Source organism: Aedes albopictus, chromosome 1 (assembly GCF_035046485.1).
Source record: "Aedes albopictus strain Foshan chromosome 1, AalbF5, whole genome shotgun sequence".
In the NCBI taxonomy this organism is placed as follows: domain Eukaryota; kingdom Metazoa; phylum Arthropoda; class Insecta; order Diptera; family Culicidae; genus Aedes; species Aedes albopictus.
Genome location: NC_085136.1, coordinates 164,831,602 through 164,856,365, shown reverse-complemented (window position 1 = coordinate 164,856,365; position 24,764 = coordinate 164,831,602). Strand labels below are relative to the sequence as shown.

Sequence of the window (24,764 nt, the reverse complement as noted above, 5' to 3'; positions counted from 1 at the left end):
CACCGATTTTCGACATCTACTCTTCGAGCCCGTTCCAAAAATACCCATATTGCATGGGTTTACAACCATTTTAGAAATCCGATGGCCGCCATCTTGGATTTCAAAATGGCGGCGGACATCGATTTTCGACATCTACTCTTCGAGCCCGTTCCAAAAATACCCATATTGCATGGGTTTACAACCATTTTTGAAATCCGATGGCCGCCATCTTGAATTTCAAAATGGCGGCGGACACCGATTTTCGACATCTACTCTTCGAGCCCGTTCCAAAAATACCCATATTGCATGGGTTTACAACCATTTTTGAAATCCGATGGCCGCCATCTTGGATATCAAAATGGCGGCGGAACTCGTTTTTTGGTATCCTGAAGATAAAAATTGTTGATTAAAACCAATATTTTATTTAAAGTTAATATTTTTTTATTCAGTTTTTTCCCACTATGCGGAAGATTTATGTTCCGGATTTGCTATCAATGATAGGATAGATAGAGATAATGATAGAATTTTTCTGATTGTATCTTTTTTCTAAAGATAGATGATAGAGAAAGACCACGTCTATCCTTGATAGTAAAAATGCTGATAGTATTAGTAACCTTCTATCAGCTGATAGAGATAATTATTTTATCTTCTATCCATCAGTTTAAAAAAAATGATAGTACAGTGGCGTTTCGGTTTTATCACTAGTCGTTTTAATCACTACTCGCCCAAATTCACGGTTTTCTGTTAGATTATATCACGATTTTTATTTCGTTTTTATCACACTTGTTTTAAAACATTCCGAAATCAATATAAAATAAATACTGCATTGTCCAGTCCACCAAAACAGTTAAAAAAATATAAGCTACGACTTATATATTTTGCAGCTGAAAGATTTTGGATGACAAATTTACATTTATTTCTCGTTTCGCTAAATTCACGGTTTCGTTTATATCACGGTTAATTTTTTTTTGACCGTGATAAAACCGAAAAACCACTGTATCTCTATCAGTGCCCCTACTGATAGTATCAGTTGATACTATCCAAAGATAGGACTGATAATGATAATTGATAGAGATAATTTTGGTGCCTGCTGCGCACTCATTGAAAACAGTGGTTCAATGGTGCATCCTGGCAGAAGATTGAGAGGAGGACAGAGAAGCAAAGGCCGCAGTACAGCGGGCAAAAACCAGAGCAGCTAAATATGAGTCCCGTTAACGGTATTCAGCTCTAGATAAACCTTACAAACGTTGATGCAGATGAGACAAGCGAGCGTGGGTTGACTTCCTGCAAATATACTATATTAAGAATATGAGTCACTTAACTATTTTTCAGGCGACCCCTTTTCCAGCGATTGTGGCGCCGCCAGTGACAAACGTGGCAATCACTACACTCTAAATTCGCTCGCTCATTCTAAGCTGTCAACCTTTTGTTAAACCCAGCATAATATTTGAAAAGGGCTGAACCGACAAATGGAGACAAATAGAAAAAAACAAAGCGTAACACACAAGTTGAAATAAGAAATAAACTGCGGCAAAAATGCAACATTTTGGCCACAGCCATTTACAACATTGCTTTTGAAATTTTTCTGTTTACTTACTATTTTTATTGCCCAAATAAACAATTATATATTCGATTAACTACATATTCGGCAAATTCTGTTTGCTAATTACAAGAGCGAGTGTCTGCAATTCTGTCTGATATAAAATTGTATAATCGGTCTAATCTCATCTAATCTTATCTAATCTAATTGGTCTGATATAAAATTGATAATCTGTTATTGTGAGTTTTGAAAAGTTACACTGGAAGCACCTGTCAATTTGGAAAAACGAAACTATTTGGCGAGTGATTCACACGAACGTAAATTCAGTTCAATCAATTAAGTTTTGCGAAAATAAGACAAAATGGGCCGGACGTATTGTGCTGTTGCTGGTTGCTCGAGTTTTAAAGAAACCGCTTCTTCAACCTCATTTTACAGAATCTGTGTTGGAGACAGGTAAAATAAGGGACTCACAAAATCTTCCGTAAGGTATTGTTCGTGCAGTTGAAAATCGGAATTTTTGACACGCGAAAATCGATGATTCTCCTAAACCGTGTGTCGGACGTACGTCGGGCACAGTGCGCTGGATAGAGGGCCAGGTCCGCTGTCCAGCGCACTATGTCCGACGTTAGGTTTCACGGATGGATTTTGAGAAAATTCGATGGTCGGGTGTGGGGAATCTTCGGGTTTCAACCGCGACGACAATAATAATCATTTGAACATTTCAGGCCAATTCCAAGCTGGGCGGAGTTTTGCCAAAATCCTTGTCTTTCTCGCAGCAGTTTGATTTGCTCAAAGCATTTCAAGGAATCGGACTTTCATAATCCTCGGAACAAGTCGCAAGGGTCGGCATGCACTCGGGAAACGATTTTGAATATTACCTGATTACGTACTTTGAAAATTTTAGGTTGTACTTGCATGCTAGGCCAACCCTTTTCCCCGCATCCACAGCACCGACATCAAGTGATAATGAATTCAACATCGGAAGCTTCGAAACCAAGTTCGAAACCACCTCTACCGATCAACAGACAATGCCACAAGATGCCGGAAGGATGCCCTCTTCCTGTGAGAAAACCGTCGATACTTCAGCAACGGCAGACAGCGACATTTCTCCAGCAACTTGTGATATTATTCTTTCTGGTGACATGGAAGATGTTGGTGAGATGGTCGTGGGGTCATTTGATGACAGTGCTGGCATTCCGATCTCAAAAAAAGTGTTGAAGGAAGACCGCTCCCGCAAAGATATCGTCGATCACGATCACGATTATTGCATGAATGTTAAGAAGGTTATTGAGATTATGGAAAAGTGTGTGGAAGTTGAAAAGAAAAGCGTGGAATTGAGAAAGAACTCTAAAAATAAGAACAAACACATCTCTAAACTGAAGAAACAAGTAAGATCCTTGAAGATTCAGGTCAAAGAGCTGAAATCTTCCTTGAAAAGCGCAACAGCCAAGCTGGTTGATCCTGTCCTGTTGGAGTTGCAGCGGAACAAACTGCGGAAATTACGAGGCGCACGATATTCTGATGAAATGCGTAATATGGCAATCATATTGCACTATTGCTCCACCAAAGCTTATCGCCAGATGAGACGATACTTTGCGTTACCTTCTGTCGAAACGATCAAGCGATGGCTTTCGAAAGTTGTGATCAAAGAAGGATATTCAACCACAATTTTAAAAATGCTAAAATTTAAGGCTGCGGGCCTCCCTGAGGATGAAAAATTGGTAACGATATTCATTGACGAGATGAGTGTGTCGCAACGACTAACATATTGTGCCAATGCCAAGGTTGACTATTTTACCGGACTTGCGACGAAAGTCGGGAGTGAAGAAATTGATATCAAGACACGAGCATCTTCAGCACTCACAATTATGATAAAATCAATCAAATCTGGTTTCAAACAACCGATTGGTTACTTTTTCAACACGAGCTCGGTAAAATCATCAAGGCTTCGTTTAATTGTTGAGGAAGGAATAAAACAAGTCGTTTCGGCTGGTTTTGTTCCCAAATTACTAGTTTGCGATCAGAATTCAAGTAACCGCTCATTATTCCGAACATTTGGTGTAACCGTGGATCGACCGTGGTTCGAGTTTGATGGCAGAAGGATTTTCTGTGCTTATGATGCACCACATCTAATCAAATCAAGTAGGAATAACTTGCTGAAACACAACGCGGTCTTGGATGGAAAGATATGTAGCTTCCAACATATTGTGGACCTCTACAACGAAGATATTAAAACCATCCCTCGAGCTGTACCAAAACTCACCTATAATCACATCGAGCTAGCCCCTTATGCCGAAATGCGGGTAGGATTGGCAACGCAAACGTTGAGTGTGTCGGTTAGTGCAGGCATTAAAACGTATGTACACAACAAGAAACTCCCTAAACATTGCTTGAATACAGCAAATTACTGCGAGAGCTTTGATAAGCTGTTCGATTGCGCAAATTCGTCGACATTTAATGAAACAAAGGTATTTTGTTAAAGATTTTTTATCCCTTAAACTGATTTTATACATATCCCATAATTTGATATTACAGGAATTGAAACGACCCATTACCGAAAACTCATCTCATTGGTCTTTCCTGAGTTCAATGAAACTAAAACTGAAAACTCTAAAATTCATCCCAAATGATTGCCATAACCTGGAACAGGTAAGCTATTCTATATGATTTTCCTATTTTCTTCGATTCGTACTATTTTTTTTTATCTTTTTTATTTATCGTGCATAGGAACAGCAGTATCCAAAATTACCGTCACAGTCCCGAAGGCCATATTTTGTGGATGGATGGCTACTTTGGATATCGGCCGTTGAAGCGTTATGGGAGGATCTACACAAAAATCATGGCCTATCATTCCTCAGGACTAGAAATTTGTCTCAAGACTGCCTTGAGCATTTGTTTTCCATAATCCGATGGAAAAATTGCAATAACTCACATCCAGACCCTAGTAAATTTGCTTCGGCATATAAAGCCATAGTCATCAATCAGTTGATGGCTCCTAAAAAACTGGGGAATGTTGAAGCTGATTTAAATAAGTACTTCGTCAATACAACTGAAATGTCCAAGGTGTCAATTATTGATACGAATCCCAAAAAAAGTCGCGCAAAGGAAACCGATGTAAAAATGAACATAAGTACAGCAAACACAGTGCATTATACCTCCGGCTGGGTCGCGACTAAGTTAAAGCACACCGAGTGCATTGAACGCATTCGTTCAGACATCAAAAAGGTTTCTCGAGAGTCCTCAGTTTTGTTGAACTTTAAAAAGTATAAAACATCATCAAAGCTTTACTCGCCTGGACTGAACATGTTCAAGTTTTGTAAAAAAATCGTTTCAGTATTTGAGAAAAATTTTGAGAGCTTCCTCAAACGGTCTGTGTTGGGTGTTAAAAAACGACTGATTAGAGTTATATTTTGGCCATACAGTCAGAAGAATGGCAAAGGGGATTTAGTTTACAATATATTATGTGTTCCTTGCGCAAAACTGGTGGCTGATAAGTATATTAACATGTTAGTCAAAGCAAAGCTTCAGGTAATGAACACCAACAACCAAGTTAAAGATCGACTAAAAAGAAAAATCAACAAAGACAAGAAGGCTCAAGCAAAAAGGAAGAAGCTCAACATTATTTCCTAGTTGACCACTGAAACAGACAGCGAGGATATGTTTGAAATTGAGGTTTTCTTTTCGGCTGTGATTAACACCTGTATTTGTATCGTATTTATTATCGAATTTGTTAACAGTTTTTTTTATAAATAAATGTGAAAATTTCACCACGAACATTTTAATTGTAGAGTGTTCCACTATACTGCAAACCCAGGATCCTGAAGGCTGCAAAATCTGGAAGTATATGGTGGGCAGGATATCTTGCGAGAATGCCAAGGGGGCCTAGAGTGCTGCAATCAATATTTGCGCGCCAGCTGGAACGTGATCTGACGGACGTTGAGCTTAACCGAAGCTTGATTGAATTGCAGCCTGGACCGTAGCTCACTGTTTTCCACTGAAGGCACATCGGATGGCACTGGCTTCATTTTATTCGAACAAGAACTTTTACGGGTGTTGCTTAAATCACTAGTTGCACCATTTTTCTAATTCTGCATAAAGGCTGCATGCATACCACAAAAACGAAATTCCTCAGGCACACCATGCGATAAATAATGCTTGCTGTTCATATCACTCGATATGGTCCGTTCCACCGCGGTATAATGGTGCACCGTTTGTTTCTGGTTCTAATAATGTTGTACTGTCCTAGCATATCCCGATCCGAGCTACGATCTGCAATATGAAATACACAGAATGATGTTTGAAAATATTGTAACCAGATACTTTTCTCTGATCGAGTAAACCAGCAGAATACTCACCATCTGAAAACGATCTTGCAGATTGAAAATCCATTACGGCGATGCAAATATCATATGCACTAATCTGAAGAAATGTTTCACTTTGGTAAACACGACGTTTCAACACGAATTTTACGATTGAAGCCCTTTTTTTCTCGGTTAGGAAATGGGTTTGCGTTTTTTTCGTCCGATTCACTGCAGATGCAAAACCAAAACAAAAAGAAACGTCACCAAGGAGCCGTCACTTTTTGTTATACACGACTAAATTCAACCAACCAAATCGGTTGATAAATGAGTTTTGATTGCCATTTTCATCAATAGATGGTGCTGTTGGCAGTGCTGCTGGTATCGCCAAATATGTGTATGTAAGAAATAAAAGTGACTTATATTAATAATATAGTATATTTGCTTCCTGACTGACGAAGGGGAGAAAGCCGCCACAACTGGCCTCCTTAACGCCGACGCTTGAGTGGAGTGAGGATGAATTCGAGGATGCGAGTGAATGACGCTACTGAACAGTAACTCATCGACCCAACTGACCAACTAAAACGTTGGTTTGAGCAGTTTGAGCAACTTATTCAAGGTTTAACGCCAGAACTACTTAGGGTTCGACTCATTACCCGTGTCAACTTTGAGGTACTATCACTGCAGGAGGTTGAAACAGAAATCCGAAGCATTAAGTCCAACAAGGCTCCCGGGGTCGCGTCGATCGCATATCAGCAGAGATGCTCAAAGCTGACCTCATCAACTATTCTGTAATATCATGTGTGAACCATATTGTCACGCTCCGTATCATCCTGGTGCACGTCAACGAATTCCAGTTCTCCATTTGCTATTTATTGACTCCAAAAAAGCTTTCAGTCGTATGCACCACGAAAATCGTGACATGATCGAAGCGCATAACGGGATTTTTACCTGCAGAGTCCTGTAAAAACGTCCATACCCAAGTAACAATCAGCATGCCTTGAAGGTTTATTCATGTTTTATCCTGGTTTTATACGAGTATGTCAAAAAGCTAGTTGTTCTAAATTAGTTTTATGTGGTAGTTTTTTACTTTGAACCTTTGGCGTTCCATAAAACTATCATATAACTTCTGCTATAAACATCTTCAATTAAAGACTTGCAAGTAGACATGAAATGGTTTTATCACTTATTATATACCATTTCAATAAAACATGCATTTGGGGTTGTTGTCGGAGAGATTTTTTTTGTAAACAAATACACAAAACTGTGAGGCAATGCATAAAACCAACAAAAGATTTCGTGGCCGTAACATAAACCAAAAAAATGCTGTGATAAAACCGCTAGTTCTATCAAGGCTCGTTTCTAAAAGCTCACAAGCTAAATAAATTACAGTTTGCCTATTGCAAAGGCAAGTCGACGGTAACAGCCCTTCACACGTTGACACAAAAAATATAAAAAAGCATCAAATACAAGGAAGTAGCGTACTGTGCATTTCTTGATATTGAAGGTGCGTTTGATAACGCTTCACATGCTTCAATCAGATCAGCTATGAATAAACGGGGCTTTCATGGCTCAATCGTTGACTGGTTCACTGCAGCGCTGAGAAATCGATGTATTGTCTCCAGACTGGGCGAATCAACCATTAAAGTAAGTACGTCTAAGGGCTGTCCCCAAGGAGGTGTACTTTCACCATTGCTGTGGTCTTTAGTTGTTGATGACTTGCTTAATAGTTTAGTGGCAATGGGATTCGAAGTCATTGGTTATGCAGATGATATCGTGATAGTGGTAAGAGGGAAACATGATGAAACGCTATCAAACAGAATGCAAATAGCGTTAAACTACACTCTTGCCTGGTGTAAAGGAGAGGGACTTAACGTAAATCCCTCAATACTCTCTTGTAAGTTTTACAAGAAAAAGAAATGTCAATATAAAGGCACCGTCCTTGGATGGGGTACAGTTGACATTCTCCTCCAGGGTGAAATATTTAGGAGTCATACTAGATAAAAAACTGAACTGGAGTGAACATGTAGAGCATGTAGAGCATGTAGTAAATAAGGCAACAACTGCTCTTTGGGCCTGTCGGAGAGTGATCGGGGGAAAGTGGGGGCTAAAACCCAGGATAGTTCATTGGATCTACCTGGAAGTTGTTAGACCCAAAGTCTCTTATGCCTCTCTAGTCTGGTGGCCTAAAACCAAAACCAAAACAGCCCAACGAGTGCTGGCTAAACTTCAACGTTTAGCAACATTGTCAATAACAGGAGCTATTCGAAGTACTCCTGGTTCAACACTAGATGCCTTAATGCATCTGCTACCCTTGCACCAATTTGTGCAACTAGAGGCGAAGAAAAGTGCCTTGAAGTTAAAAAGATATAAGAACATCTTAGAAGGCGATCTAACAGGACATTTGGAAATCTTTACCAATGTTACTGTAAATCCACTAGTAATACAAAATGAACCTTATTAATGGTTGGAACCAAAATTCATCTTAGATATACCATACAAAGTTTCGATTGATGATCGGAGCGTATGGGAATCAGGAGGACCAACGGTTCGACCAGGATCTTACTTACCTTACCGGTCAGGCTAAGGCCGGGCGGCCTCTGCTGTACATAGTAGCCGCCTCCATTCCACTCGGTCCATGGCTGTTTGTCTCCAGTTCCGCACTCTGCGTAGGGTCCGCAGATCGTCCTCCACTTGGTCGACCCACCTAGCTCGCTGCGCTCCACGTCTTCTTGTACCGGTCGGATGACTCTCGAGAACCATTTTAGTCGGGTTGCTATCCGACATCCTGATGACGTGACCCGCCCACCGTAGCCTCCCGATTTTCACGGTATGGACGATGGTTGGTTCTCTCAGCAGCTGATGCAGCTCGTGGTTCATTCGCCTTCTCCAAGTCCCGTCTTCCATCTGCACTCCGCCGTAGATGGTACGCAACACCTTCCGTTCGAGAACTCCAAGGGCGCGTTGGTCCTCTGCACGTAGGGTCCATGTTTCGTGCCCATAGAGGACGACCGGTCTAATCAACGTTTTGTAGATGGTTAACTTCGTGTTACGGCGAACTTTTTTCGATCGTAGAGTTCTGCGGAGTCCAAAGTAGGCACGATTTCCTGCCACAATGCGCCTCCGAATTTCTCTGCTGGTGTCGTTGTCGTCGGTCACCAGTGAGCCCAAGTACACGAATTCTTTAACCGCCTCGATTTCATCACCGTCGATATGAATTCGGGGTGGCGGGCGCGGTGATTCCTCCCTGGAGCCCTTTGCCATCATGTACTTTGTCTTCGACACATTAATGACTAATCCGATTCGCCTGGCTTCACTCTTTAGTCGGATGTACGTTTCCGCCATCGTCTCAAATTTACGAGCAATAATATCAATATCATAAAGGGCCCATATAGCCGAGGCGGTAAACGCACGGGTATTCAGCATGACCATGCTGAGGGTGACGGGTTCGATTCCCGGTCGGTCCAGGATCTTTTCGTCAAGGAAATTTCCTTGACTTCCTTGGGCATAGAGCATTGGCGGAGGCAAAGAGGGGCAAGGGGGGGCACTTGACCCCCCTAACTCTAAATTTCCGTTTAAATTTCACTAGATACGCCAAAAAATGTTTCAGAAAATAAATAAAATATATAGAATCAATTTGGCGCCAGCAAATTTCACTAGATACGCCAAAAAAGTTTCAGAAAATAAATAAAATATATATAAAAATGCAGTGGCATACGTGGGACCGCGCATAACTTGCCAACGGAAGGTCGGATTTCGGTCATAGTTTTGTTCCGTTAGTTTTCACCCAAGGAAGGTTTATGAGGCAAAAAACATGGAAAAATTGAGAGTTTTTGAAAGTCGACCTTCCATACATTTTGTTACCGGGAACTTGGTCTTGGATAGAAACTTGAAACGTCAAAAAACGCAGTAGGCAAGACAAAGTTTGCCGGGTACAGCTAGTAAAATATACAGAATCAATTTAGCGCCAGCAAATTTCACTAGATACGCCAAAATAAGTTTCAGAAAATTAATAAAATATATAGAATCAATTTGGCGCCAACAAATTTCACTAGATACGCCAAAAAATGTTTCAGAAAAATTAATAAAATAGAGAGAATCACTTGGGCGTCTGGAAGTTGAACTAGATTTGCCAAAGTAGTTTTTCCAACTTGAAGAAAATATTAGCTTTTTGGTCGGCTGCATTGGCGGAGGCAAAGAGGGGCAAGGGGGGGCACTTGACCCCCCTAACTCTAAATTTCCGTTTAAATTTCACTAGATACGCCAAAAAATGTTTCAGAAAATAAATAAAATATATAGAATCAATTTGGCGCCAGCAAATTTCACTAGATACGCCAAAAAATGTTTCAGAAAATTAACAAAATAAATAGAATCATTTTGGCGCCAGCAAATTTCACTAGATACGCCAAAAAATGTTTCAGAAAATAAATAAAATATATAGAATCAATTTGGCGCCAGCAAATTTCACTAGATACGCCAAAAAATGTTTCAGAAAATTAACAAAATAAATAGAATCATTTTGGCGCCAGCAAATTTCACTAGATACGCCAAAAAATGTTTCAGAAAATTAATAAAATATATAGAATCAATTTGGCGCCAGCAAATTTCACTAGATACGCCAAAAAATGTTTCAGAAAATTAACAAAATAAATAGAATCATTTTGGCGCCAGCAAATTTCACTAGATACGCCAAAATAAGTTTCAGAAAATTAATAAAATATATAGAATCAATTTAGCGCCAGCAAATTTCACTAGATACGCCAAAAAATGTTTCAGAAAAATTAATAAAATAGATAGAATCACTTGGGCGTCTGGAAGTTGAACTAGATTTGCCAAAGTAGTTTTTCCAACTTAAAGAAAATATTTGCTTTTTGGTCGGCTGCATTGGCGGAGGCAAAGAGGGGCAAGGGGGGGCACTTGACCCCCCTAACTCTAAATTTCCGTTTAAATTTCAATAGATACGCCAACAAATGTTTCAGAAAATAAATAAAATATATAGAATCAATTTGGCGCCAGCAAATTTCACTAGATACGCCAAAAAATGTTTCAGAAAATTAACAAAATAAATAGAATCATTTTGGCGCCAGCAAATTTCACTAGATACGCAAAAAAAAGTTTCAGAAAATAAATAAAATATATAGAATCAATTTGGCGCCAGCAAATTTCACTAGATACGCCAAAAAAAGTTTCAGAAAATAAATAAAATATATATAAAAATGCAGTGGCATACGTGGGACCGCGCATAACTTGCCAACGGAAGGTCGGATTTCGGTCATAGTTTTGTTCCGTTAGTTTTCACCCAAGGAAGGTTTATGAGGCAAAAAACATGGAAAAATTGAGAGTTTTTGAAAGTCGACCTTCCATACATTTTGTTACCGGGAACTTGGTCTTGGATAGAAACTTGAAACGTCAAAAAACGCAGTAGGCAAGACAAAGTTTGCCGGGTACAGCTAGTAAAATATACAGAATCAATTTAGCGCCAGCAAATTTCACTAGATACGCCAAAATAAGTTTCAGAAAATTAATAAAATATATAGAATCAATTTGGCGCCAACAAATTTCACTAGATACGCCAAAAAATGTTTCAGAAAAATTAATAAAATAGAGAGAATCACTTGGGCGTCTGGAAGTTGAACTAGATTTGCCAAAGTAGTTTTTCCAACTTGAAGAAAATATTAGCTTTTTGGTCGGCTGCATTGGCGGAGGCAAAGAGGGGCAAGGGGGGGCACTTGACCCCCCTAACTCTAAATTTCCGTTTAAATTTCACTAGATACGCCAAAAAAAGTTTCAGAAAATAAATAAAATATATAGAATCAATTTGGCGCCAGCAAATTTCACTAGATACGCCAAAAAAAGTTTCAGAAAATAAATAAAATATATATAAAAATGCAGTGGCATACGTGGGACCGCGCATAACTTGCCAACGGAAGGTCGGATTTCGGTCATAGTTTTGTTCCGTTAGTTTTCACCCAAGGAAGGTTTATGAGGCAAAAAACATGGAAAAATTGAGAGTTTTTGAAAGTCGACCTTCCATACATTTTGTTACCGGGGACTTGGTCTTGGATAGAAACTTGAAACGTCAAAAAACGCAGTAGGCAAGACAAAGTTTGCCGGGTACAGCTAGTAAAATATATAGAATCAATTTAGCGCCAGCAAATTTCACTAGATACGCCAAAATAAGTTTCAGAAAATTAATAAAATATATAGAATCAATTTGGCGCCAACAAATTTCACTAGATACGCCAAAAAATGTTTCAGAAAAATTAATAAAATAGAGAGAATCACTTGGGCGTCTGGAAGTTGAACTAGATTTGCCAAAGTAGTTTTTCCAACTTGAAGAAAATATTAGCTTTTTGGTCGGCTGCATTGGCGGAGGCAAAGAGGGGCAAGGGGGGGGGGGGGGCACTTGACCCCCCTAACTCTAAATTTCCGTTTAAATTTCACTAGATACGCCAAAAAATGTTTCAGAAAATAAATAAAATATATAGAATCAATTTGGCGCCAGCAAATTTCACTAGATACGCCAAAAAATGTTTCAGAAAATTAACAAAATAAATAGAATCATTTTGGCGCCAGCAAATTTCACTAGATACGCCAAAAAATGTTTCAGAAAATTAATAAAATAAATAGAATCAATTTAGCGCCAGCAAATTTCACTAGATACGCCAAAAAAAGTTTCAGAAAATTAATAAAATATATAGAATCAATTTGGCGCCAGCAAATTTCACTAGATACGCCAAAAAAAGTTTCAGAAAATTAATAAAATATATAGAATCAATTTGGCGCCAGCAAATTTCACTAGATACGCCAAAAAATGTTTCAGAAAATTAACAAAATAAATAGAATCATTTTGGCGCCAGCAAATTTCACTAGATACGCCAAAATAAGTTTCAGAAAATTAATAAAATATATAGAATCAATTTAGCGCCAGCAAATTTCACTAGATACGCCAAAAAATGTTTCAGAAAAATTAATAAAATAGATAGAATCACTTGGGCGTCTGGAAGTTGAACTAGATTTGCCAAAGTAGTTTTTCCAACTTAAAGAAAATATTTGCTTTTTGGTCGGCTGCATTGGCGGAGGCAAAGAGGGGCAAGGGGGGGCACTTGACCCCCCTAACTCTAAATTTCCGTTTAAATTTCACTAGATACGCCAAAAAATGTTTCAGAAAATAAATAAAATATATAGAATCAATTTGGCGCCAGCAAATTTCACTAGATACGCCAAAAAAAGTTTCAGAAAATAAATAAAATATATAGAATCATTTTGGCGCCAGCAAATTTCACTAGATACGCCAAAAAAAGTTTCAGAAAATTAATAAAATATATAGAATCAATTTGGCGCCAGCAAATTTCACTAGATACGCCAAAAAATGTTTCAGAAAATTAACAAAATATATAGAATCAATTTGGCGCCAACAAATTTCACTAGATACGCCAAAAAATGTTTCAGAAAAATTAATAAAATAGAGAGAATCACTTGGGCGTCTGGAAGTTGAACTACATTTGCCAAAGTAGTTTTTCCAACTTAAAGAAAATATTTGCTTTTTGGTCGGCTGCATTGGCGGAGGCAAAGAGGGGCAAGGGGGGGCACTTGACCCCCCTAACTCAAAATTTCCGTTTAAATTTCACTAGATACGCCAAAAAATGTTTCAGAAAATTAACAAAATAAATAGAATCATTTTGGCGCCAGCAAATTTCATTAGATACGCCAAAAAATGTTTCAGAAAATTAATAAAATAAATAGAATCAATTTAGCGCCAGCAAATTTCACTAGATACGTCAAAAAAAGTTTCAGAAAATTAATAAAATATATAGAATCAATTTAGCGCCAGCAAATTTCACTAGATACGCCAAAAAATGTTTCAGAAAATTAACAAAATAAATAGAATCATTTTGGCGCCAGCAAATTTCACTAGATACGCCAAAATAAGTTTCAGAAAATTAATAAAATATATAGAATCAATTTAGCGCCAGCAAATTTCACTAGATACGCCAAAAAATGTTTCAGAAAAATTAATAAAATAGATAGAATCACTTGGGCGTCTGGAAGTTGAACTAGATTTGCCAAAGTAGTTTTTCCAACTTAAAGAAAATATTTGCTTTTTGGTCGGCATCTTCGTGCCTGCCACACGATATGCACATGCAAAATGGTCATTGGCAGAGGAAGCTCTCAGTTAAAAACTGTGGAAGTGCTCATAGAACACTAAGCTGAGAAGCAGGCTTTGTCCCAGTGAGGACGTTACGCCAAGAAGAAGAAGAAGAATATCAATATCATCGGCGAAACCAAGCAGCTGAACGGACTTCGTGAAAATCGTCCCACTCGTGTTTATCCCCGCTCTTCTTATTACACCCTCCAAAGCAATGTTGAATAGCAAGCACGAAGGACCATCACCTTGCCGTAACCCTCTGCGAGATTCGAAGGGACTCGAGAGTGTCCCTGATACTCGAACTACGCACATCACTCGATCCAAGGATCTATTGTTTTCTATACGGATGGATCGAAAATGAGTGATAGAACTGGGGCTGGAGTATATGGACCCAGGACTAAACTCGCCATACCAATGGGTAAATGGCGAACGGTGTTCCAAGCTGAAATTCAAGCTTTTTTAGAATGCGCTGCCATCTGTCTTAAAAGAAAATATAGACATGCGAATATCTATATCTTTTCAGACAGTCAGGCAGCTTTAAAGGCAGTCTGCACATTTGAATGTTATTCTAAGCTAGTATGGGAGTGCATTACACTACTGAAGGAACTGGCTGGAAGGAATATTGTAAAATTATTCTGGGTACCAGGTCATTGTGGAATTGCAGGCAACGAAATTGCGGACCAGCTAGCTAGGGAGGGATCTCTGGGTGCCTTGTATGGACCGGAACCCTTCTGTGGAGTATCATCAAGTGCTCTATCGATGGAGCTAAAAAAATGGGAGAAACAGAGCGTAGGAGCAAACTGGCATACTGCACCTGGAATATCCCAGTCAAAGAGATTCATCGTGCCAAGCGTGAAAAACACGAACACACTACTGAAATTTAGTAAACGCGAATTAGGTGTGTACACAGGATTGTTGACCGGGCACTGCCCATCTCGACACTTTCTATTGAAGCTCAAGAAGATTCAATCAGAAGAATGTCGGTACTGTGGTTTCAACTCTGAAACCTCGGAACATCTACTTTGTGAGTGTAGTTTTCTCTTTAAGAAGAGAGAACGTTATTTCGGTGGATGCATCATGCATCCCCGAGATATCTGGTGGAATATAAATCCCAAGAAGGTAGTGGCTTTCATTTTGGAAGCTATTCCAGACTGGGGTATAATGCAGGCCTAAAAAAAACAATCGCTAGTTCTTAATACTAGTGAGTGTACTAATGTACTGCATAAAGCAACTGGGTCTTACCACAATAGATCAATTAATGGTCGCAGTGGTTGTGTACCCCTACAGGGGAAAAAAAAAATCATGAACTCAGTTATGACTACCTCAGGAGGGTTAGCCCTATTGGAGGAATCATCAGGAACACAAAGTTTTATCAGTAAAATATGTCGCCCAGCCGGGATAATTCATGTAAATACAGAAAAAATATTTCTCATTTTTTTGATTTCACGTACAGCTTAAGATCAAATTAAACCGTACAACACGTTTCCGTCATTTTATTTTGTCATAAAAAATACATAATGTCTTTTAAACTCCGCTGTGTTGAAAAAACCTTTTTTGCACCCAATTCCACCGAGTAAATTGAATGCATTTAACTTCCAAATTATGCATAGCTTGTGTGGCGCACTTAGTTTTTGTCATTATCACAGTCACATTCACCACAAATTTTCCGTGGCATGTCTCCTGACACGTATTAAATAGGAAAACAACTGGGCCAACTAGCCAGAACGTGGGATTATTGAGGCATACAAGAATTCGAGAGCATTTTAAAGTCGGCATCAATGGTTTTATGTTAAGGATTTTTGAATCGCTAAAAAACTTTGATAAAATTAAAATTGTTACTTGGGTACTTAGGTATGGCGGCCCGGCGTGGGGCACTGAGCTAAGTACTGAATGCTACCGACGGAAGCTGGAAAATACTTACAGGCTAATGTGCCTGAGGGTTGGAAGCGCGTACCGTACCGTGTCACACGACGCTCTCTGAGTCATTACATGGAGGACATGGAGTGCTTTGAAATGCGCGGCTCAAGAGGCATACGCAGGACTGCCAGGATGGCCTCTATGGTCAAATGGCAACGCGGGTGGGACAGTTCCACCAAAAGCAGGTGGACCCATAGGTTGACATCGAGGGTAGATAGTTGGATTAATAGGCGCCATGGGGAAGTTACATTCCACCAGACACAGGTCCTTTCAGGTCATGGTTGCTTTCGACAGTATCTACACCGTTTCGGGCATGCGGATTCTCCCGAATGCCCAGTGTGCAATGGTTTTAGAGGAAACGGCGGAACACGTTTTAATGATAACATGAGGACGATATTAGATTGCTACTGGGGCTGGTGATTAACATCCGAAAAAGTCGCAGAATCTACGCCTAATTTGAGATGCCGCTAAGTGATGACCATGCGAGTTGTTGGAGCCGCTTTCTAAAAAAACCTAAATGCGAAAGAGCATTATTAGTTATCTATATATATAAAAATGCAGTGGCATACGTGGGACCGCGCATAACTTACGAACGGAAGGTCCGATTTTGGTCGTTTTAGTTTTGTTCTGTTAGTATTCACCCAAGGAAGGTTTATGAGGCAAAAAACATGGTAAAATTGAGAGTTTTTGAAAATTGATCTTCCATACATTTTGACTGGGGACTTGGTCTTGGCTAGAAACTTGAAACGCAGTAGGCAAGACAAAGTTTGCCGGGTACAGCTAGTAAATGATTAAAGGCAATTCAGGCCAAACATGTCTGAAGGTCCTCTCTGCAGAAGAGAGGCTCTCTTTGGTTCCCTTTTTTTCGTTAATATCTCAGCTGTTTATTTGTATTATGATTGTCTCCTTTCATTTAACGATGGTCAAAACAATCGTCTTTTGATTTTTACTGCAAAAATAGTTGAAATAATTGCAATAATTGAAAGAGAAAGTGAATAAAAAGAGCCTCTCAAATGCAGATAGGATCTATTGAAATGTTTGGCCTGAATTATGTCAACGATAGGGGTCTCCAGTTAGCCTAGTGGTTTCCATTTCGAATGATATTATTTTCATACAGGTTTCCCCGCATGTGCATATTGAATCCTGGTATTCTGCGCTAGTCAACCGTAATGAACTCGGTCAAAAATTAGGTTAATGGCACAACGTAATAATTAATCATTTTCCACTTGGTTTCCCACCCAGTCCCCACCTCTAACGGGGAATGTGGATAAAATAGATATTTAATTTATTCGCTCCCGTCCTTGGTAGACATGATCTCCCACAGTAAACAAGAGCGCGCTCTGTACCGGCCGGCAGTGGGTGTCCCGAGTTGGAAGGTTAATTAATATTAATGGCTGTTTTACGGCGATATCCAGCGGGCCAAACCAATAAATATGCAAACGAGTCTTCGGAAAATTGTCGATGGATTGACGAAATGATGTGAAACTACGAGGGGGTTGAGCTATTTTTGCAAGCCATCCGTGAACTGAACTTCCAGTCAGCAGGCAGGACTTGTAATTTTGTTTTAAAATTGAATTTAACCTGACGATGATGGCGCTGAAAGATGTTGAAACAACTCTTTGGAAACATCAAAACAACTTCACCCTATTAGCGCATTTGCCCAAAATTCCACGCGGCCTATCGCTGGGGAAAGGAACAGCCGCGTTTTTTGCTCCCCGTTTACTTAATTCTTATGGGAGATAACATTGCGGCGTTTCCTCAAGCGCGGCCGTTCCTTTCCAAATGGATTCGCCGCGTGGAATTTCGTGCAAATGCGCGTTTGGAAACATTTCAAAGGCCGCGCGGTGTATCATATCGAGCGCACCAGTCAATAATTAGCCACCGTCTATGGCAGTGACGCGTTGATTAATTAATGGAGGAGCATAAATTGTATCACCCCTCCATCGTTCCGCGTGTTTTATGATTAATTTAAAATGCACTCTCTTTCCAGCCAGCAGCAGCACATGCCCTTAGTTGATAACCTCTCAAAGTTCTGTCAGCGCCAAACTGACAGAGGCTCTTTTGAAAGACGTTTTGCGGAAACAATGTTTCAATTGCCTTGAAAATATTGACGATGATCATGACGGTGATGATGATGATGATGGCGATGATGGTCTGGTTGGTGATGAAAATCCAGACCCGAAGGGGGAAATAAATGGCAGCTGTATAGGAAAAGCGTTCCCCACTTAATCCGTTTTTTATGCGGGAATTTTTCCTCATTTGCGACAGGCTCGGGATGAAATCTGGCTGGAGGATAGAAGGTGGCAGCTAGGAAGGAAAGACGGGCGGATGATGGCGTCTATTAGGCAAACAAAACTCTCCTCGGTCTGGCCACGAAAGTCAACACAAACAGGGGAAGTGTAATTGAGTGTGCCAAGTTTGCAATCAAGGGATTTAAATACAACCCTTCTTCTTCTGTTGCTGCTGCTGATTCTGTTACACGAGTGGGCGCGTGGGTGGTAACGTTTATGGCAACGGCTCTCAAGACACCAGACATTACGGTTTCATTGTAAAATGAGTGGAGGCGGACAATAAAAGTCAGCTCAGCGAAAATGGAATGTTATTTCAGCGTTGAATTCATTAGAAGCACACTTGGGCGTTGTTGTAGTTTGCTGTAGCGGGATGATTTTAGAAAATGAAATACAACTCAGCGAATTGTTTCGTGTTGATTGCAGTAAATGTGATTATATCAGCTATGAAAAAGTCCTTATCTTGCAATACACTTTGCCCAACTAACTGTGGGTGGAGACTTAAGCTGTTAGTACACAGGGTCAAATATTTGTCCAAAAAGAAACCAATGCTCAAACATCTTGTTTGACTCGATCGAATTTTCATTAGTGTCAAACTGATGTTGTTTCTTGAGTTCTTTCCTTGTCAAATATTTGACCCTGTGTACTACTGGCCTCAGCAATGTGCGGTAGGAAAAAACAGCGCAAATTACAAAATAACATTTCCTAAAACATTTCTTTTTGTTTCTTTTTATTCGTGAATTTTAACTTATGCTAATTCTTTACACATTTCCTAAAACAGGTACATAGAGTAGAATGGGGCAAATATTCGAGTGAGACAAGAGTTTCTTTGGAAGTTTTTGAGCTCAATTCAAATTATTTCTTTCGGGTGTCAAGGTTGTTTGAAACCTGTAAGAATAAGAGTCCTTCACTCCAAAAATTATGAAAATTGATTAATATTTTGAAAAGATATGACTAAATGTTCGTTTTTGATTAAACAATTGTTATTTGAGATGGTACTTCCGTTAAAGACCGGGCTCCGTTAAAGACCGATCATCTTTAAAACCCCCTCAGCTACGGGTCGCCTGACACATTGGATTGGGGTCCCCTGTTTGATGGACTTTTACCCCCGGAATAGGGGGTCCGTAGTGCTATTCTGAAGCGAATTAACAGCAAGTAAATGCAACTGATTGCAAATGGATGATCCCATCCTTAAATTCCATAGTATTACAATTTCTTGTTAATACGATCCACTGTCTACCCACTCGACAAGAAAAACTCTGATGACACAAAGTTATGGAACATTCTACTGGAGTAATAATCCGAGAATCGTAGGTAGAGTTGAATTTTGATGCACACCGAGGAAAGACAACCAGACTAGTTACTTACGCCGATTGTTAGCTATACTGTTTAATAATAAGTTTCATGTTTAAAACCTTCATGTTTAAAACCATTCTTTGTATACTCACTTGAAACAACAAAGCCGGCATTTTGCTTCCAACGGCAATCCTGTGCAAAATGGTAACAGCAGCTTTCAGGGCTGCCGTTGGGATATCTTCCCAATCAGTAAGCACTAGAGTGCAGGCGTGCACCACCTTCGGATTAAGCAATCTGTAAATAAAAATAAGATGATATTTACACACATTTCATAATTGTGGTTTTTGTCAAAGTTTTTGAAATGATCCGGATGTTTATAGGTTGTCAAATGGAAACCTTCAATTCGTCAATTCCAAATTACCCTTAATACCCCACCCAAGTAACACAAGTTGTTATATAATAGTAAAAACTCAACGTTTAATACATAACCGGCTGTATTTTTCTTGTATTATTTACTTGATTTTGGACACTTATAAATTCAAAACAGCGCAAAAAATGGCGGCTTATAAAACATCTTACAAGTTATATAAGATGTATTGTGATACACTTATAATACTAATTATGCCGTTCACACCTGATGCATCATTGTTCATCAGTTACAATAAAGTTATCTGTCTGTAGTTAAAACTGATAAAATACTCAGATAACACAATCCCATTCTTTGGTTGAAATTGAGCTAATTCTAGATGAATCAACTAGCAGAAAATACTTATATTACATAGCATACTGATATGTTACAATTATGCCATTTAAAAGCTATATAGCTTGCAGAATATTTTTTTGAAACAAACTAATATTTTATTTGAAAACCTAAACATTTGAAGCGAAGAAACGTTTCGAAAAAAATATAATATTATGATACAAATCTACACTTGCTAAATGCACGAAAACATGATGATATATAAGTGATGGCGATAATGTCCGTTTACTTTTCGGAAAATAAGTTCTGAAATGCTCAGTCACAGAGGTGGTAATCTTGTTTCACCATGCGGTTGAAGATTTATTGTGAAACCAATCATTTTACTTTCGCATAGTTTGAGCGCCATTGAAATGACTAAAAAATATATCATAATTCAACGAAATAATCCTGGTTGGGAGATGTTTTTTAATCCACGTCAAGGAAAAAATATGGCGGACACTTCGTGAAGCTAACAGTGCCGATCAAAGATGTTGATAATAATTTAAACTTCGATTATACATGTATGCATGGAAGATATTAAGAATTATACTTGGATATTTTCATATTTAGAAATAGATTACTTTATAGTTCTTACCAAGCGAAGAAATGAATAATGTCAGTTTGCTCAATTTGCATTTTGCATCTTCATATGTTTATCCAGCACTGTAATCAAAATTATTTTTCATAGAAACAAAAACATTTCTACTAATCTTGCTCTTTGATTGTAAAAACATAGTTAAAACAGCGTTAAAATTACATTTAGAGAGAAACTCAATTATGAAATGTGATAGATCTTTTATCAACGTTAGTAATACGTCTTGATAGCTTCTGTCCAATCTAAACGCAGATATGTTATTATTTGATTTTGCAGTAATCATCGCAACAGCTAAAAAACTGTATTACAACATATTTGCGTAGCGACTCCCGCGTCTATCAAAACGTCAAAATGTGATTTGTCAACAAGCGCGCTGCTGCCCAAAGGCTCGTCAGAGTTTTTTTTAGTTTCTGTTAAATTTCCAGTGAGCAACCGTAAAAAATTATTCCGATAATCATTGGTTTTATCCTTCCCATCACTAATTTGAAAGTCCACAAAATTTCTTAGGGAAGTTGGTAGTGCCTATCAAAAAATCTCTCCTTATGAAATCTGGGATTATTAAATGACGGCACAGCTCATATTCAATCCCGGTGCAGTTCGAAATCGAAGATTTACTTCTATATCTTCAAAGATATCGGGGCAATTTGCGTGTACCGTTTCACAGCCGGAAGAACACTGCCACTGCATCTGCACTGGTATCCGATATACCGTATGATGCTGCTGTAAAGATATTGGAATGTAATTTTATTTGTGGATTCTTGTAGGCACATTTAGAATAAAAAACGGAGCTGGTGTACAGTGTTCCTGGTCTCTTGGGAGTTAAAGAAACTGAATGCCGCTGGACCAGCTGAATGAAGTATGTTGGCTAACTTGGTTTTGCGTAGATCATAACGCTGGGTGCATTGGCAGATTACTAAATCAAAGTGATTTTTTGTAAAGCGATCAAAAGTGATGATTCATAATAAAACCGCTAAATGTGAAAACGTAAACATTCAATATTCGAGTTGGTGCGCCTGTTGCTTTAGTTTTGTTGCATAATTGTTTAACCAACATATTCCATACGTTTATGAAGCCCAAGAGCAAGACTGCTGTTAGGTTTTGTGCTTGTTATCGAACAACACAATTAGAGCTCGTCTATGACACGGATTGTTTGAAAATCCACTTATAGTACATTTATAATACATCTTTGGAAATTTTAATTTCCAAAGATGTTTTCTGTGTTACATGGGCATCGACTTTTTCTAATATGTGTACATTAATGCAGAACCCGTAGCTTCCGGGAAGGTAAGCCCAGCTCCCTGGGTTAGTGGGTTGGTGTCAGGCCCTGCGAGCCAGCCGTAAAAAAGACTAGCACCGGAAAATCAACAAGAGAAGAATGCGAACCGATGCCAATGGCGACGACCACAGCGACGAAAAGGGACTTGCGATTGGAAGCTCGGTACGTGGAACTGCAGATCTCTCAACTTCATCGGGAGCACCCGCATACTCGCCGATATACTGAAGGACCGCGGGTTCGGAATCGTAGCGCTGCAGGAGGTGTGTTGGACAGGATCTATGGTGCGAACGTTTAGAGGTAATCATACCATCTACCAGAGTTGCGGCAACACACGTGAGCTGGGAACAGCTTTTATAGTGATGGGCGACATGCAGAGGCGCGTGATTGGTGGCCGATCGACGAAAGAATGTGCAGGTTGAGGATCAAGGACCGATTCTTCAACATTAGCATAATAAACGTGCACAGCCCACAATCCGGAAGCACTGATGATGACAAAGACGCATTTTACGCGCAGCTCGAACGCGAGTACGACCGCTGCCCAAACCACGACGTCAAGATCATCATAGGGGATCTAAACGCGCAGGTAGGCCAGGAGGAGGAATTCAGACCGACGATTGGTAAGTTCAGCGCCCACCAGCTGACGAACGAAAATGGCCTACGCCTCATCGATTTCGCCGCCTCCAAGAACATGGCCATTCGTAGCACCTTCTTCCAGCACAGCCTCCCGTATCGTTACACCTGGAGATCACCACAACAAACGGAATCGCAAATCGACCACGTTTTGATTGATGGACGGCACTTCTCCTACATTATCGACGTCAGGACCTATCGTGGCGCTAATATCGACTCTGATCACTATCTGGTGATGGTTAAACTGCGCCCAAAACTCTCCGTTATTAACAACGTACATTACCGGCGGCCGCCCCGGTACGATCTAGAGCGACTGAAGCAACCGAATGTCGCCACCGCATACGCGCAGAATCTCGAGGCAGCGTTGCCGGACGAGGGTGTGCTCGATGTGGCCCCTCTAGAGGACTGCTGGAGTACAGTCAAAGCAGCCATCAATAACGCAGCCGAGAGCACTATCGGGTACGTAGAACGGAGTCGACGAAACGATTGGTTCGACGAGGAGTGCAGAGCGGTTCTGGAGGAGAAGGATGCAGCGCGAGCAGTTATGCTGCAGCATGGAACCCGACAGAATGTGGAGCGATACAGACAGAAGTGGAAGCAGCAGACCCGTCTCTTCCGGGAGAAATAGCGCCGCCTGGAAGAAGCGGAGTGCGAGGAAATGGAACTGCTGTGCCGTTCACAGGAAACACGCAAGTTCTATCAGAAGCTCAACGCATCCCGCAAAGGCTACGTGCCGCAAGCCGAAATCTGCAGGGATAAGGACGGGAGCCTCCTGACGGACAAACGTGAGGTGATCGAAAGGTGGAAGCAGCACTTCGACGAGCACCTGAATGGCGAAGAGAATGTAGGCACGGAGGACCAAGGCAGCGGAGGAAATGACTATGTTGGTGCAGCAGAGGACGGGAACGAACCAACTCCCACGCTGAGGGAAGTTAAGGAGGCCATCCACCAGCTCAAAAACAACAAAGCGGCTGGTAAGGACGGTATCGCAGCAGAACTCATCAAGATGGGCCCGGAAAAGTTGGCCACCTGTCTGCACCAGTTAGTAGTCAAGATCTGGGAAACCGAACAGCTACCGGAGGAGTGGAAGGAAGGGATAATCTGTCCCATCCACAAGAAAGGCGACAAGTTAATGTGTGAGAACTTTCGAGCGATCACCATTTTGAATGCCGCCTACAAAGTGCTATCCCAGATCATCTTCCGTCGTCTTTCACCTAAAGTAAATGAGTTCGTGGGAAGTTACCAAGCCGGTTTCATCGACGGCCGGTCGACAACGGACCAGATCTTCACCGTACGGCAAATCCTCCAGAAATGCCGTGAATACCAGGTCCCAACGCATCACCTGTTCATCGACTTCAAAGCGGCATACGACAGTATCGACCGCACAGAGCTATGGAAAATTATGGACGAGAACAGCTTTCCCGGGAAGCTGACTAGACTGATAAGAGCAACGATGGACGGTGTGCAGAACAGCTTTAGGATTTCGGGTGAACTATCCAGTTCATTTGAATCTCGACGGGGACTACGACAAGGTGATGGACTTTCTTGCCTACTATTCAACATCGCCCTGGAAGGTGTTATGCGACGAGCCGGGCTCAACAACGGGGTACGATCTTCACGAAATCCAGCCAATTTGTATGTTTTGCGGATGACATGGATATTATTGCTAGGACATTTGGAACGGTGGCAGAACAGTACACCCGCCTGAAACGTGAAGCAGCAAAGGTCGGACTGGTGGTGAATGCGGCTAAGACAAAGTACATGCTGGTAGGTGGGACTGAGCGAGACAGGACAAGCCTTGGCAGCAATGTTACGATAGACGGGGATACTTTCGAGGTGGTAGAAGAATTCGTCTACCTCGGTTCCTTGCTAACGGCTGACAATAACGTGAGCCGTGAAATACGAAGGCGCATCATCAGTGGAAGTCGTGCCTATTATGGGCTCCAGAAGAAACTGCGGTCAAAAAAGATTCACCCCCGCACCAAATGTACTATGTACAAGACGTTAATAAGACCGGTGGTTCTCTACGGGCACGAGACGTGGACGATGCTCGAGGA

The 24,764-nt window shown here is 40.4% G+C and overlaps 1 protein-coding gene across 1 annotated transcript in view; it reads right to left on the bottom strand.

The window, feature by feature from the left end:
• The window catches only part of LOC109431463 (protein timeless homolog), a 259,401-nt gene that overhangs the window by 36,668 nt on the left and 197,969 nt on the right, over nt 1–24,764 (bottom strand). Inside the window, exon 11 of the mRNA XM_062845733.1 lies at nt 19,620–19,761. Coding sequence (XP_062701717.1) covers nt 19,620–19,761 — 142 coding nt within the window. The remainder of the gene's footprint in view (nt 1–19,619; nt 19,762–24,764) is intronic.